The sequence below is a fragment of the Panthera leo genome, chromosome A2, assembly GCF_018350215.1.
Source record: "Panthera leo isolate Ple1 chromosome A2, P.leo_Ple1_pat1.1, whole genome shotgun sequence".
NCBI lineage: Eukaryota > Metazoa > Chordata > Mammalia > Carnivora > Felidae > Panthera > Panthera leo.
In genome coordinates, this window is record NC_056680.1 from 41,817,076 (window position 1) to 41,833,344 (window position 16,269).

General features: G+C 36.4%; 1 protein-coding gene across 1 annotated transcript; it reads left to right on the forward strand.

Moving 5' to 3' along the window:
- The first annotated feature begins 1,463 nt into the window (after positions 1-1,463).
- On the forward strand, positions 1,464-3,049 carry LOC122214585 (elongation factor 1-alpha 1-like). The gene has a single exon (XM_042929993.1). It carries the CDS (start codon positions 1,530-1,532, stop codon positions 2,916-2,918), a length of 1,389 nt encoding a protein of 462 aa, XP_042785927.1. The 5' UTR covers positions 1,464-1,529; the 3' UTR covers positions 2,919-3,049.
- Positions 3,050-16,269: the final 13,220 nt, after the last annotated feature.

Genomic DNA, 16,269 nt, shown 5'->3' on the forward strand with positions numbered 1-16,269 from the left:
CCTTTGCTCACATTCTGGCAACTATCTCTTCTTCAGTAACTCATCTCTTTGCTTTGCATTGTAGTTACTTCTGTTGATTTCCTTCACTTCATTGTCCCCACTGCCTTGATACTGCCTTGAATATTGTAATGAATGAATGAATGAATGAATCTAATGAATGCATGATAGATACTTGTCAAAATCTCTGCTTAAATTTTTGATGGGGATGCTTATAAAAAGAGAACACATTCTCATTATAGGAACCATAATCACGGATTGAGGGCCTGTTAGGTACCAAACTGCATCCTAGGATCTTCATTAAGTATTATTTCTTATCATCACAACAACTCTGACAGAGAAATTTCATTAACCCTTTGTCAGTGATGAGGAAACTAAAAGTCAGAACTGAAGCTCTTTCCTGTTAGTGGAGATTTGGACTTGAATATACTTCCTTCTGATTTCAAAACCTATATATTTCCCATGATATCAAGCTCCCTCCTTTATGATAAAATGGTCCCTTATCTCTCAGTATTACTTCAGTGGTATTCTTATTGATAATTACCCACCATATTAATAAGTAACATTTATATTTTAATACATGGAAATATATTCTCAGAACCAGGATATCACTAATTGTTTCATGCTCTTAAAAAAAAAAAAACTGTTACTATCCACCTTGATTTGCCACATTTCAGTAAACTTTCAGAGAAGCAGTCTGCTATTTTGGACTAGTATTGAAAGCTATCCAGTTGTACCCCACTTACTCATGATTTTAAATTTAAGTTGTGTACCATCATTATTAAAAACATTTAGCTTATCTGGCAGATTTATAACATTTAAAGTATCTTTTATTAATCAGTTACTGTTCCTGATGTTTGTAGCTGTCACAGGATTTTGAAAATGAAGACCAGAGCCAAACCTTTCTAACGCCAGAGTAATGATGATTGTGTTGATTATACTCTCCCAGCAGGCCTGCAAGGTAAATATTAGGATCCTTATTTATAAAGAGAAGTCAAATGAAAGTTCTGAGATGGTGTATAACTCAGTCAAGAGGACATAGCTAGAAAAAGTTGGAATAAAGATTTGAACCTATCTCTTCTTAAATAAGGATTTCAGTTTTTCTCAAGCAACTTTGTCATTTAGAAAATCAAAAATAGTTAACGTCTGTCTTCAAGAATTAGGGGGATAAAATGCTACCTGTCATTGAAACACATGAGATTTGCTATTATTTGAATGGTGGTTAGGGGTGAATGAGAGGAAAAGAAGGAACATATAACAGGAGTACCGTCTTCATATAAGTACGTTAGTAAAGAATGTTAATTTCACAACAAATGTGTTTAAGCAGTTTTAATTAGTTTATGTAAATAGATTAAACTTCCCTATTTTACTAAAACAAAATAATAAATTCATAATGTAAACCAATTTTTCATTTCCATATTAACATGTTAAGTGGATAATGTGCAAATAGAAAAAATATTTTTGGCTTTTTCGCAACGGGTTTGCCGCCAGAACACAGGTGTCGTGAAAACCACCGCTAAACCTAAGCCAAAATGGGAAAGGAAAAGACTCATATCAACATCGTCGTCATTGGACACGTAGATTCGGGCAAGTCTACCACTACTGGTCATCTGATCTACAAATGTGGTGGGATCGACAAAAGAACTATCGAAAAATTTGAGAAGGAGGCTGCTGAGATGGGAAAGGGCTCCTTCAAGTATGCCTGGGTCTTGGATAAACTGAAAGCCGAACGTGAACGTGGTATCACCATTGATATCTCCCTGTGGAAATTCGAGACCAGCAAGTACTATGTGACCATCATTGATGCCCCAGGACACAGAGACTTTATCAAAAATATGATTACGGGCACATCTCAGGCTGACTGTGCTGTCCTGATCGTTGCTGCTGGTGTTGGCGAATTTGAAGCAGGTATCTCCAAGAATGGGCAGACCCGTGAGCATGACCTTCTGGCTTACACACTGGGTGTAAAACAACTTATTGTCGGTGTTAACAAAATGGATTCCACTGAGCCACCCTACAGCCAGAAGAGATACGAGGAAATCGTTAAGGAAGTCAGCACCTACATTAAGAAAATTGGCTACAACCCCGACACCGTAGCATTTGTGCCAATTTCTGGTTGGAATGGTGACAACATGCTGGAGCCAAGTGCTAATATGCCTTGGTTCAAGGGATGGAAAGTCACCCGTAAAGATGGCAATGCCAGTGGAACCACACTGCTTGAAGCTCTGGATTGCATTCTGCCACCTACTCGTCCAACTGACAAGCCCTTGCGTCTGCCCCTCCAGGATGTCTACAAAATTGGTGGTATTGGTACTGTCCCTGTGGGTCGAGTGGAGACCGGTGTTCTTAAGCCAGGCATGGTGGTCACTTTTGCTCCAGTCAATGTTACAACTGAAGTAAAGTCTGTTGAAATGCACCATGAATCTTTGAGTGAGGCTCTACCTGGGGACAACGTGGGCTTCAATGTCAAGAACGTATCTGTCAAAGATGTTCGTCGTGGCAATGTGGCTGGTGATAGCAAAAATGACCCACCAATGGAAGCAGCTGGCTTCACAGCTCAGGTGATTATCCTGAACCATCCAGGCCAAATCAGTGCCGGATATGCACCTGTGCTGGACTGTCACACCGCTCACATCGCCTGCAAGTTTGCTGAGCTGAAGGAGAAGATTGACCGTCGTTCTGGAAAAAAGCTGGAAGATGGTCCCAAGTTCTTAAAATCTGGTGATGCTGCCATCGTTGATATGGTTCCCGGCAAGCCCATGTGTGTTGAGAGCTTCTCTGACTATCCTCCTCTGGGCCGTTTTGCTGTTCGTGACATGAGACAGACGGTTGCTGTGGGTGTCATCAAAGCAGTGGACAAGAAGGCAGCTGGAGCTGGCAAGGTCACCAAGTCTGCCCAGAAAGCTCAGAAGGCTAAATGAATATTATCCCCAATACCTGCCACCCCAGTCTTAATCAGTGGTGGAAGAACGGTCTCAGAACTGTTTGTGTCAATTGGCCATTTAAGTTTAATAGTAAAAGACTGGTTAATGATAACAATGCATCGTAAAACCTTCAGAAGGAAAGGAGAATGTTTTGTGGACCATTTGTTTTTTTTGTGTGTGGCAGTTTTAAGTTATTAGTTTTTAAAATCAGTACTTTTTAATGGAAACGACTTTGACCAAAAATCTGTCACAGAATTTTGAGACCCATTAAAACAAAAGTTTAATGAGAAAAAAAAAAAAAAAAAAAAAAAGAAAAAATATTTTTGTGACCTCACTAGTTTGATTTTCTAAAATAGTCTTTTTCTTGATATTCCAATTGAATTATAAGATGAACATTTAATATATTTGTTCATGGTAGCGTGGTAAATATTAATAATAATTTGAAGAATAATTTGTGGGTATTCAATTTTAAATGTATTCATGAATATTCCTATTTAATATGTACATAATTTAGCTAGAATAACAAAGATTATAAATCCTTTTCATTATTTCACCTTAATCAAATATAAGGTTGTTAAATACGTACTATGTGCTAAGTATTATTTTAAGAAATAAAACTTTTATGTTTTATTTATTTTTTACTCTTTTTTAAATGTTTATTTTTGAGAAAGAGAGAGAGAGAGAGAGAGAGAGAGACAGAGACAGAGTGCAAGTGGCGGGGGGAGTCAGAGAGAGAGAGGGAGACACAGAATGTGAAGCAGGCTCCAGAGGCTCTAAGCTTTCAGCACAGAACCTGATGTGGGTCGCGCACCCACGAACTGTGAGATCATGACCTGAGCTTTAGTCTGGCACTCAACCAACTGAGCCACCCAGGAGCCCGAGAAATAAAACTTTTTAAAAAATGCCTGCCTCTACCCTGGCTAGAGTTAAAAATCTTTATTACCCCTAATGGGCTTTATTAGGTTTTTAAAAATGCAACTGAATTTGTATACAGGTTTTGATCCATTAATACAGTTGATTTTCAACTAATAATGAAAGGAGAAGAAACAAATAGATCATTAAAATTGAGAGTTAATTACAGATTTTTAAAAAATTAAAATTCAGTTCTTTTCCTCAAAGTTTTATTTTTCCCTTAGACATAGTTGGACTTCTACTTTGTATTCTGGTCCTAAAATCTTAGAGGTCTGGATGATAAAAGCCTGTTTAAAAACTTTGAGATCCTTGCACCTGACAGTAAGATAACATAGTGTGTCAAGTGTGCTCAAAAAAATAAAATAATTAACAAACCCCCAAAAAACCTCTGAGATCTCTTTCTGTGTTAAAGCAAAACTAAAATTGGTAGTAAAATAGCCAATCTGAGATGATCTAAACTTTCATTTATAGACAAAATTGAGAAACATAATAAACTTGAGAGGAAATAATGAAGTATATCCTGGTGAAATCAAATTAATATTTTAGTTTCTGAGTAAACTGTATTTATAAGACTTAAATCAATATTTGAAGAAAAATAGGTAATAGAAATTTCTACTAGTCAAACCAAGGTAAATGGGCCTGAAAAACAGTAAATATGTTATATATATGTAAACAGGGATGAGGAAATCCAAAAATTCTAGTGCAGATCCTGTAACTGCATCTTTATTCACAAGAAAATTCCACTCTAACTCCTCCAGTAAAAATTTACAGGGACATTACCAAAGGGCTCACCAAGGAGAAAATCATACATAAGAATTATAAAAAGAAGAAACGATCTTTCTTCTCTAATAGTAATGAGCTTGGTGCTCAAAAAGCACAGGAAAATAAGAACAAAGAGGCAAGTCTACTGACATCTCCAATCTTTTGTAGTGTTAACTCATAATTATTACAGCAAAATATTTCACTTTTATTTTATTTTTTCAAGTTTATTGATACATAATTTACAAAATTTAAGCTATTTAAGTTGTACAAAGTTTTGATTTAATTATACATTGTGAAAGGATTCCCCTCATCCAGTATATTAACACATCTATCATCTGGCCTATTTACCTTTTTTTTAATTTAATTTTGATTTATTTTTTTTTTAATTTTTTTAGGGGGAGGGAGTGATGAGAACATTTAAGTTCTTTCAGCAAATTTCAATTATACAATACACTGTTATCACTATATTCACAATGTTACATATTAAATCCTCAGACCTTATTCATCTTATCGCTGAAGGCTTGTACCGTTTTACCAAACTTTCCCTGTTTCCCCCACCACCCAGTCCCTGGCAACTGCTTTTCGGTTCTGTTTCTAGGAGTTTGACTGATATGTGGTATTTCTTGGTCTGGCTTATCTCACTTAACATAATGCCTTCCAGGCTGATCCATGTTGTTGCAAATGACAGGATTTCTTTCTTTTTTAAGGCTCAATAGTATTATATCATATGTATATATATATTTTTATCAATTCATCTGTAAGTGGAGACTTAGGTAGTTTCCATACCTTGACTATTGTGAATAATGTTGCATTGAATATGGGAATACAGCTGCTTCTACCAGATACTGCTTTCATTTCCTTTGGGTATATACCTGTGAGTAGAACTGATAGATCATATAGTAGCTCTGTTTTTAATTTTGTGAGGAACTTTCATACTGTTTTCCATTGTGAGTATTCCAGGGTAAATTCCGACCAGTGGTGCACAGAGGTACCTTTTTTCCCCCACATCCTTCTGCATCCTTTCCAGCATTTATCTCTTACCTTTTTGATACAGTCATTCTAACAGGTGTAAGGTGATATCTCATTATGGTTTTGATTTTCATTTCCCTGGTGATTAGTAATGTTGAGCACATTTTTATGTATCTGTTAGCTATTGGTATGTTTTCTTTGGGAAAAAAAATGTTTGTTTAGGATTTTTGCCCATTTTAAAAATTGGGATTTTTTTTCCTATTAAGTTGAATGAGTTCCTTGTATATTTTGGATATTAATCCTTTATTGGATATGTGGTTTGCAAATATTTTCTCTCATTTGGAGGTTGCCTTTTCATTTTGTTGATGGTTTCCTTGGCTGGCCAGAAGCCTTTCAGTTTGATGTGGTTCCACTTGTTTTCTGTTGCTTTTGTTGGCATTGCTTTCCGTGTCAAATCCGAAAGAAATCATTGCCAAGACCAGCGTCACAGAGCTTACCCCCTGTATTTTCTTCTAGGACTTGCACATTTTCAGGTCTTGTGTTCAACTCTTTAATCCATTTTGAGTTTATTTTTGTGTCTGGTGTATGTAGGAATCCAGTTTCATTCATTTGCATGTGGCAGTCCAGTTTCACAATACCATTTATTCTGTTAAAATTTATTGTATTAATGAACAAAATTTTAAATTTTAATTATAGTATAGTTAATAAACAGTGTTATATTGGTTGCAGATGTACAATATAGTGATTCAACAATTCCATTCATGACCTGGTGCTTATCAGGACAAGTTCAGTTCTTAATCCCTATCACCTATTTCAAGCATCTGTCCACCTACCTCCCTTCTGGTACCCATCAGTTTGTTCTATATAGTTAAGAGTCTGTTTCTTGGTTTGTCTCCCTCTCTTTCATTTTTTTCCTTTGCTCATGTGTTTTGTGTCTTAAATTACACATGAGTAAAATAATATGGTATTTTTCTCTCTCTAACTTATTTCGCTTAGCATTATATTCTCTAGGTCCATCTATTTTGTGGCAAATGATAAAATTTCATTTTTTATGGCTGAATAATATTTCATTATATGTGCGTGCGTGTGTGTGTGTGTGTGTGTGTGTGTGTGTATGTGTGTATACACACACCACAACTTATTTATCCATTCATCAGTCAATGGACACTTGGGCTGTTTCCATAATTTGGCCATTGTAAATAATGTTGCTATAAACATTGAATTAATGTTTTTGTATTTTTTGTATTTGGGAGCACATACCCATTAGTGTGATTACTGGACCTTAGGGTAGTTCTATTTTTAACTTCTTGAGAAACCTCCATATTATTTTCCACAGTGGTTGCACCAGTTTGCATTCCCACCAAGAGTGCAAGAAGGTTCCTTTTTCTCCACATCCTCACTGACACCTGTTGTTTTTTGTATTTTTGATTTTAGCCATTTCAACAGGTATGAGGTGATATCTCATTGTGGTTTTGATTTGCATTTCTCTGATAATAAGTGAGGCTAACCATCTTTTCATGTGTCTGTTGGCCATCTGTAGGTTTTCTTTGGAGAAATGTTTGTTCATGTCTTCTGCCCATTTTTAATTAGATTATTTATTTTTGGGGTGTTGAGTTGTATAAGTTCTTTATACATTTTGGATACTAACCCTTTATTGGATATGTGATTTGCAAATATATTCTCCCATTCCATAAGTTGCCTTTTAGTTTTGTTGATTGTTTCCTTCATTGTACAAAAGCTTGTTTTTATTTTCATGTAGTCCCAATAGTTTATTTTTGTTTTTGTTTCCCTTGCCTCAGGAGACATATCTAGAAAAATGTTACTATGGCTGATGTCAGAGAAATTACTGCCTCTTCTCTCTTCTAGGACTTTTATGGTTTCAGGTCTCACATTTAGATCTTTCATCCATTTTGAGTTTATTTTTGCCCAACAGACTATCCTTTCCTCACTTTATATTCTTAGATTCCTTGTTAAAAAAATAATTGACCACGTTTTCATTTATTTCTGGAATTTCCGTTGTCTTATGCATTTCTGTGTCTGTCTTTATGTCAATACCATATTGGTTTGATTACTAAAGCATTGTAATATAATTTAAAGTCAGGAAATGTGTTGCCTCTAGCTTTGTTTTTTTTTTCAAGATTTCTTTGGCTTTTTGCTGTATTCTGGGTTTCTATACAATTTTTAGATTTTTTTTCTATTTCTGTGAAAAATACCATTAGAATTTTGATAGGGCCTGCACTGATTCTTTAGATTACTCTGGGTAAAATGGACATTTTAGCAGTATTAATTCTTCCAGTTTGTGAACACGGCATACCTTTCCAGTTATTTGTGTCTTCTTAATTTCTTTCATCAGTCTTTTATGGTTTTCATTGTGCAGATCTTTAACTTCTTTGGTTAAGGATTCCTAAATATTTCATTAATTTTGGTGCTCTTGTACATGGGATTGTTTTCTTGATTTCTCTTTCTGATAGTTCATTATCAGTGTGTAGAAATGCAATTGATTTTTTTGTGTTGATTTTGTTTCCTGCAACTTTATTGAAATTATTAATTCTAACAGTTTCTGGTGGATTCTTTAGGGTATTCTGTATACAGTATCATGCCACGTGTAAATAGAGAGTTTTATTTCTTCCTTTCCTATTTGGCTGCCTTTTATTTGTTTTGGTTTTTCTTTCTTACCTAATTGCCCTAGCCACTTCCAATATTGTGTTAAATAAAAGTCAGGAGAGTGGACACTATTGTCTTGTTCCTGATCTTAGAGGAAAAACTTTCAGCTTTTTATTATCAACTATTATGTTAGTGGTGGGTTTATCATGTATGACCTTTATTATGTTGAATAAATTCCCTTTATACCCAGTTTCTTGAGAGTTTTTTTCATTAAGGAGTGCTGAATTTTGTTGAATGCTTTGTTTGCATTTACTGAAATGATCATATGATTTTTATCCTTTATTTTGTTAATGTGGTGTATCACTTTGGTTGATTTGTGGATGTTGAACCATCCTTACATCCTAGAATAAATCCTACTTGATCATGGTGTATGATCTTTTACATGTATTGTTGAATTCAGTTTGCCAATATTTTGTTGAGGAGTTTTGCACCTATGGCCATCAAGGATGTTGACCTATCAATTTCTTTTCTTGTGGTGTTCTTGTCTTGCTTTGGTATTGGGTTAATGATTCCTCAGAAAATGAGTTTGGAAGTATTCCTTCCTCTTCAGTTATTTAAAAGAGTTTGAGAAGTGCTGACATTATAAATGTTGGGTAGAGATCACCATTGATGGCATTTGGTCCTGGAGTTTTCTTCATTGGGAGAGTTTGGATTACTCATTCAATCTGATTCATTACTGGTCACTTCACTTTTTGTAGTTCTTCATGATCCAGTCTTGGCAAGTCATATATTTCTTGGAATTTATCCATTTCTTCTAGGTTGTCTGATTTGTTCATATATAATTGTTAATAATAGTCTCTTATGATTCTTTATATTTCTGTGGTATTTGTAATATTTCTCTCCTGTTTCTGATGCTATTTATTTTTGTCCTCCCTCCTGTTTTCTTCTTAACTAAAGTTTGATTTTATATTTTAAAAAACAGAACTTAATTAAACTATTCTTTTCTCTTGTCTTTTTAGTTTCTGTTTCATTTGTTTCAATGCTATCTTTGTTATTTCTTTCCTTGTGCTAACTTTGAGCTTAGTTTGTTTTTTTCTAGTTCATTAAGGCTTAATAAGTTAGTTTATTTGATATCTTTTGTTTTTAATGCAATTTTATCTATTTATTTATCTTAATGTTTATTTATTTTGAAAGCAAGAGAGAGAGAGAGAGCAGGAGCAGGGGAGAGGCAGAGAGAGAGAGAGGGAGAGAGAGAATCACAAGCAGTCTCTGTGGTATGAGTGCAGAGACCACACGGAGCTTGAACTCAAGAACCGTGAGATCATGAACTGAACCAAGATCAAGAGTCAGTGCTTAACTGACTGAGCCACCCAGATGCCCCTTACTTTTTTTTCTCTGATGTAGGCTTTTATTAATATGGACTTCCCTCTTAGAACTGCTTTTGTCGGGGCACCTGGGTGGCTCAGTCTGTTAAACATCTGACTTCAGCTCAAATCATGATCTCACATTTTGGAGGTTCGACTCCCATGTCAAACTCTGTGCTGACAGCTCAGAGCCTGGAGCCTGCTTCAGATTCTGTCTGTCTGTCTGTCTCTCTCTCTCTCTCTGCCCTTCCTCCACTCACACTGTCTGTCTGTCTCTCTCTCTCTCTCTCTCTGAAAAATAAATAAACATTAAAAAATTTTTTTAAAGAACTGTTTTTGCTGATTCTCATAGGTACTAGTAGGTTAACGTTTCCATTTTCATTTGTTTGAAGATAGTTTTTGGTTTCTCTTTTGAGTTCTTCTTCGACCCATCAGTTGTTCAGTAACATGTTGTTTAATCTCCACATATTTGTAAATTTTCTTGTAATTAGTTTCTAGTTTCATACCATTGTGGTTGGAAAAAAATGCTTAAATATATTTTCAGTCTTCTTAAATTTATTAATACTTGTTTTGTGTCCTAACATAATATTTGTCCCAGAGAGTGTTCATGTGCAGTAGAGAAGAATGTGCATTCTGAGCTGCTGTTGATGGAATGTTCAGTATCTATCTGTTAGGACCATCTGGTCTAATATATAGTTTAATCCAGTGTTTCCTTATGGATTCTCTGTCTGGATTATCTATATAATGTTGGAAGTCAGGTATTGAAGTCCTTGCTCGTATTGCATTCATTGTATTGCTATCAACCTGTCCCTTTAGATCTTTTTCATATTTGGCTTATATATTTCAGTGTTGCTAAGTCAGCTGCATAAATACTTACAAATGTTACATCTTCATGTTGGATTGACCTCTTCACTGTTACGTAATAGCCTTCAGTCTTTGCTTTAAAGTGTGTGATCTATGTGCAGTTACTCCCACTTTGTTTTGGTTTCCATTTGCACGTACATCTTTTTTCATCTTTTCATTTTCAGTCTATGTGTGTCCTTAAAGCTGAGGGGAGCCTCTTGTCGGCAATATATAGTTGGGTCCTGTTTTTTTGTTTGTTTTACTCAGGAATTGCTTGTCTTTTGATTGGAGAATTTAGTTCATTATACCAAAAGTATTTATTGGTAGGTTTGGACTTACTGTTGATATTTCATTACTTGATTGATGGTTGTTTTATAAATCCCATATTCTTCCTCTCTTGCTCTCTCCTTTGTGATTCATTTTATGTAGTATTATGTATTAATTCCTTTCTCTTTGTCTTTTGTGTATGTACGATAGGGTTATTGGTTATGGTTACCATGAGTCTTAAGTAAAACATATTTATAACCTTCTATTTTGAGCTAATAATAACTCCAACTTCAATGCATACCAAAGCTCTTTCAAACCCGTATTTTCTATTTTTGATGTCATCATTTGCATCTGTTTACATTGTGTATCCATTAACAAATTATTATAGTTATTTTTAATACTTCTTTTTGACCTTTATAGTAGAGTTATAAGTGATTTATCTACCACGATTATAACAGTAACATATTCTGGATTTAACTATATGGTTACCTTTACCAGCAAGTTTTATACGTTCATATGTTTTCACGTTTCCAATTAGCTTGCTTTTGTTTCAATATGAAGAACTCCCTTTAACATTTATTGTAAGTTTTGTCTAGTGTTGATGAATTCATTTAGTTTTTTTTGTTGTTTGTCTTTTGTCTGGAGAACTCTTTCTCTCTCCTTTACTTCTGAAGGACAGCTTTGCTGGGTAGAGTTTTCTTGTTTGGAAGTTCTGTTGTGTTTTGTTTTTCTTTTAACACTTTTATGTCATTCCATTCCTTCTGGCCTGCAAGATTTCTGCTGAAAAATCTGCTTATGGTCTTATGAGGGTTCCCTTATGGGGAAGTTAGGTCCTTCAGACAGTGGCTTTTAAAGTACACTGATAAACCTCTCTAAGGAAAAGACTAGGAAATCGGTGATTTTGTCCGCTCCCTCTGTGCTAAGCCTTCTGGGGACAGCAAGTTAAGAATTGCTTCTTTATTTGCTGTAGTCCTATGGGATTCCTAAGCGGAAGCCCATTTAGCTATCCTAGCCAGGTAATCTGGGGGCCATCTCCTGGGCAGCAGCTGGGAAAGCTGAGGCACAATGTGTCCAAGCTCCTTCCAGGGAGATACTGGTGGGTGGCGAAGGTTAAAAGGAGAAGGCAGGAGATTAGTCCTCTATTTTCCCTTATTTCTAAAAGGATCACAGCCTAGTCTAGTGCCTTCTAGATTAGTGTGGCCCTGTGGCAGCAGCTTTTTTCTTTTTAAATTTTTATTTAAATTCTCGTTAACATACAGTATAATGTGAGTTTCAGGTGTACAATTTAGTGATTCCACACTTCCATACAACACCCGGTACTCATCACTACAACTAGGCAGCAGCTTTTAACATATGCACATAAAACTCGCTCAGGGACAGCTGGGAGACAGATTTTGGATTTCTTTGCTCCCTCTGTGCTATGCAGCCACTGTGAGTGCTGTGTGCCATTTGAGAATTGCTTTGCAAGTCTTGTGGGTCTTATAGACACAGACCTGTTGGCTTTCAGAGCTAGGCATTTTGGGAACCCACCCCTCCAGTGGCAGTCTTAAAGTTTGAGGCACTAGGTATAGGGTCCAAATGCTTCCCTCCTAAGGGAGAAGCTTCAAATTGGGGATTTCCTCTCTATGGTATAGAGCCGTGTCAGGTGTGGAGTTCATGGTGAAAACATATCCTAGTCTTTCCTCCCTGCTTCAATGTATTTTCTCATTTGCTTGGTGACAGTGTGGTGGTCATTCAGGTAGTTTCAGGATCTCCTTCAGAGGGGATTCCTCCATGGGTAGCTATACCTTCTGTGCATTTACAGGAGGAGATAGGCTTGGGAGCCTTCAATGTCACCATCTTGGTGCCGGGACCCAAAAGATTCAGTTTTTTAAAACTTCAAGTGTAGGTGGATGTTGGCTACAAAGGGGCAGTATGACAGAATTTGGAGGCGATACAACAGTGTCAAATCTGTAGAATCATAAACCGTAAATAGTTCATTTTACTGTATACTAATCTTAAAAAAAATCAGCCAGATATCTGATGAACCCAGATGGAATGTAGACTGTGAAAAATCAATCTAATGATATTAGAAATCTATAACAGAATTATACTGAAGGAGGTAGGGAAGAAAGAAGATGACTAAGTAACTTTTGGAAGCAGTGTTTTGACTAGATACCTTAATGGTAAATATAAAATGAAATTAATTGTATGTAAAGTGCTGTGGTTGGTAAATTTGTTTCTCCCAAGGATAGGGTTCAGGAATTGTGGGGGAAAACAAAACAAAACAACTTTACTTGTATACTAGGGTCTATCAAACAAGTAAATACGACATAGATGAGAGCCATGTCTCTCACTGATAGAGAAAATAGTTACAAATAACAAAGAGGGGGTCCTAAAATCAACTGGTTGGTGCTCAATTAAAGTTGAAAGCATGAATGTGAATTGATATTTATTTTATCTACAGAAAGATAGATACAGAAATGAATAGAGATATGTGTATGTACATGCATCAGTAAGTATGTATGTAGATTTCCTAACTTCGTCTTAGCTCAGAAACCGTGAGAGACTGCATATGCAGATGAACAATGGCCAGACCACACATATGAAAATAGAACTCTGACTCATAATCTGTGGCAACCAGCCCAGGAAACCAACTCATTATCTACAATAACCACCCTAGGAAGTCAGCCTTCTCCTATAAGTCAGACTAGTAGGAAGTCAGACTGCTATCCCTAACAACTGGTGCAGAAAGCCAAACAATAACCCTTGTAACAACTGGCTTAAAATTGCTAGAAATTGATTAATAACCAGCAGCTTCCCTAATTTCTGTACATGCTTCTAACTTAGGACCAACCAGAAAAAGCTAGATATCCTTAACCAATTACACAGGATGCCCTATTTGTAGGTATTTTACCCAACTTCCCTGTGTCACCGGCCTCTAATCAGGGCATATTTTTCCTTCCACTAAAAAGCTTTCCTTCTCCTCTGCCTGCTTTTGAGTCTCTATCAAATGCAAGTGAGGGGGCTGACTCCATTGCTATTGCAAACTGTGAATACATAGCCTTTGCTTGTTCTCATTTGGGTAGTCTTCATTTATTTCCCCAACAGTGACACCACAGGAGCAATGAATACACCCAGGGACCAGATCTTGGGCTCTCAAAATTATCCACCAATAGAAGGAACCAGGATTCCTTGCAGCAATTGTTGATTTCAGGGTCTGCTCAGGAAAAATACAAAGTGCACTTGATGTGTTTTGTGATGCCAGAAAAGGAAGTGCTGAAAAAGAAAGAGGAGGAGGAGAAGAAGCATGGGAGCATGTCAAATGGGCATAGGAGCCAACTTGAAAACTCTCCCATAACCAAAGCTGGAGCGATTTGCATAACCAATTAAATAATTATAGTATTGAATTATAGCCTAAAGAATAAAATGAACATTTACAAGCCCACATGGATATAAGTAAGCAATTGATTGAATAAGTAAGTAAAAGGGGTAGAAAAGACAACACTTTCTTATAGAAGAATTATAATTAGTAAATGTAGACAGAATGAGGGAAATAGAAAATTACCATTAGATCACAACAGGAATAATTGCAAGCGAGGGCCCCTGGTGACTACCCTTAAACTTAAAACTTCGCTTCTAAACTTAAAAATCGCTTCTAAAGAGGGGAATATAGAAAGGGGAAAATAATAACTTTATGGTTGAAAAGTTTGGCAGAAATAGCTTGAACCAAGTGATTAAGCTTAGCACTGCCAGTAATAAAATATACTTATATTATGTATCCTCTGATATAACGCCATTAAAGGACACATGGTGATCTTTGCCAAATTATATAACCTCAGCTTAATTTATAAGAAAGTATTCTACAAACTCAGTTAAGAGATAGCGTATAAAATATGTAACTAGTATTCTTTTAAAGTGTCAAATTCATGAAAAACAGGAAAAGACTGAAGAACATTAACAGATTGGAGGAGACCAAAGGGATATAGTGACTGAACGCAGAGTGGTAGCCTGGGCTGGGTCCTGGAACAGAAAAAAAAAAAAAAAAAAAAAAAAAAAAAGACATTAGTGGAGTAACTCGGGAAATCCAAATGAAGTCTGTCGTTTAGTTAATCGAATTGCACCAATCTTAATTTCTTATTTGTGATAAGTGTACCATGGTAATAACATGAGATCTGAACGTTGGGATATGTGGGCTGAAGGGTATATGGAAGCTCCCTATACTATCTCTGCAACATTTCTGTAAGTATACCATTATTCCAAAATAAGTGGGTTTTAAAAGTTCACATCTACAAACAATTAAATGTTTACTTTTATTTAATCTTTTTAAGTTTATTTATTTATTTTGAGAGAAGGAGAGATTGTGCATGCATGAGTTGGGAGGGGCAGAGAGAGAAAGAGAGAGAATCCCAGTCAGGCTCCACGTGGGGCTGGAACTCATGAACCATGACATATGACCTGTGCCTAAACTCGGAGTTGGATGCTTCACCGACTGAGCCACCCAGGTGCCCCTAAATGTTTATTTTTAAATAAATAATGACAAATGAGTAACATCATGGCAAGAATTGGAGAGGTTAGGAGAACTTTAGCTCTTCACAAAATGGATATGGCCTAGACTTTGATTCAGGATTATTCCACAAGGTAGCATTCTGTGTAACTATTTTTGGCTAAAGCATTAATAATATTTTATATATTTTAAGTAGAGTTATGAACAGAGACAAAGCACGTCCAGGAAATAGCAGTGTGTATTTTTTTAAAACTATATATGTATACATGTTGAAAGATTTGGCAACAATAGGTTTTAGATGAATCTAATCTTTAAAAATGATACTAAAATTATAAAGAAGAAAAGAATTCTTTCAGTGGACATGAAGAGTTTTAAAATACTTAAGGGAGCTTGGGTGGCTCATTGGTTGAGCATCTGATTCTTGATTTTGGCTCCGGTCATGATCTTACAGTGCTGGGATCAGACCCCAAGTGAGGCTGAGCAGAGCCTGCTTAAGATTCTTTCTCTCTCAGGGGTGCCTGGGTGGCTCAGTCAGTTGAGCGTCTGACTTCGGCTCAGGTCATGATCTCGCAGTTGGTGAGTTTGAGCCCCACATTGGGCTCTGTGCCCAAGGCTCAGAGCCTGGAGCCTGCTTTGGATTCTGTGTCTCCTCTCTCTTCCCCTTCCCCACTCATGCTTTGTCTCTCTCTGTCTCTCAAAGATGAATAAATGTTAAAAAAATTAAAAAAACAAAAAAGATTCTTTTTCTCTCCCCTGTCCACACGTGCCTCCCCTGCTCACACGTGCTCTCTCTCTAAAATAAAAAAAAAAATAATAATAATAATAGGGCTGCCTGGGTGACTCAGTCAGTTAAGCATCTGACTTTGGCTCACGTCCTGATCTCAAGATTTGTGAGTTCAAGCCCCGCATCTGGCCGTCTGCTGTCAGTGCAGAGCCCACTTCGGATCCTCTGTTCCCCTCCCTCTACCCCTCCCCTGCCTGCACTCTCACTCTCAAAAAATGAATAAACATGAAAAAAAAGTTTCTTAAAAAAATTTTTTTTAAACGTTTATTTATTTTTGAGACAGAGAGAGACACAGCATGAACGGGGGAGGGGCAGAGAGAGAGGGAGACACAGAATCAGAAGCAGGCTCCAGGCTCT

What these genes read in the sequence shown, in the direction of transcription:
- LOC122214585 (XM_042929993.1), top strand. Translation starts at nt 1,530, where the DNA reads ATGGGAAAGGAAAAGACTCATATCAACATCGTCGTCATTGGACACGTA.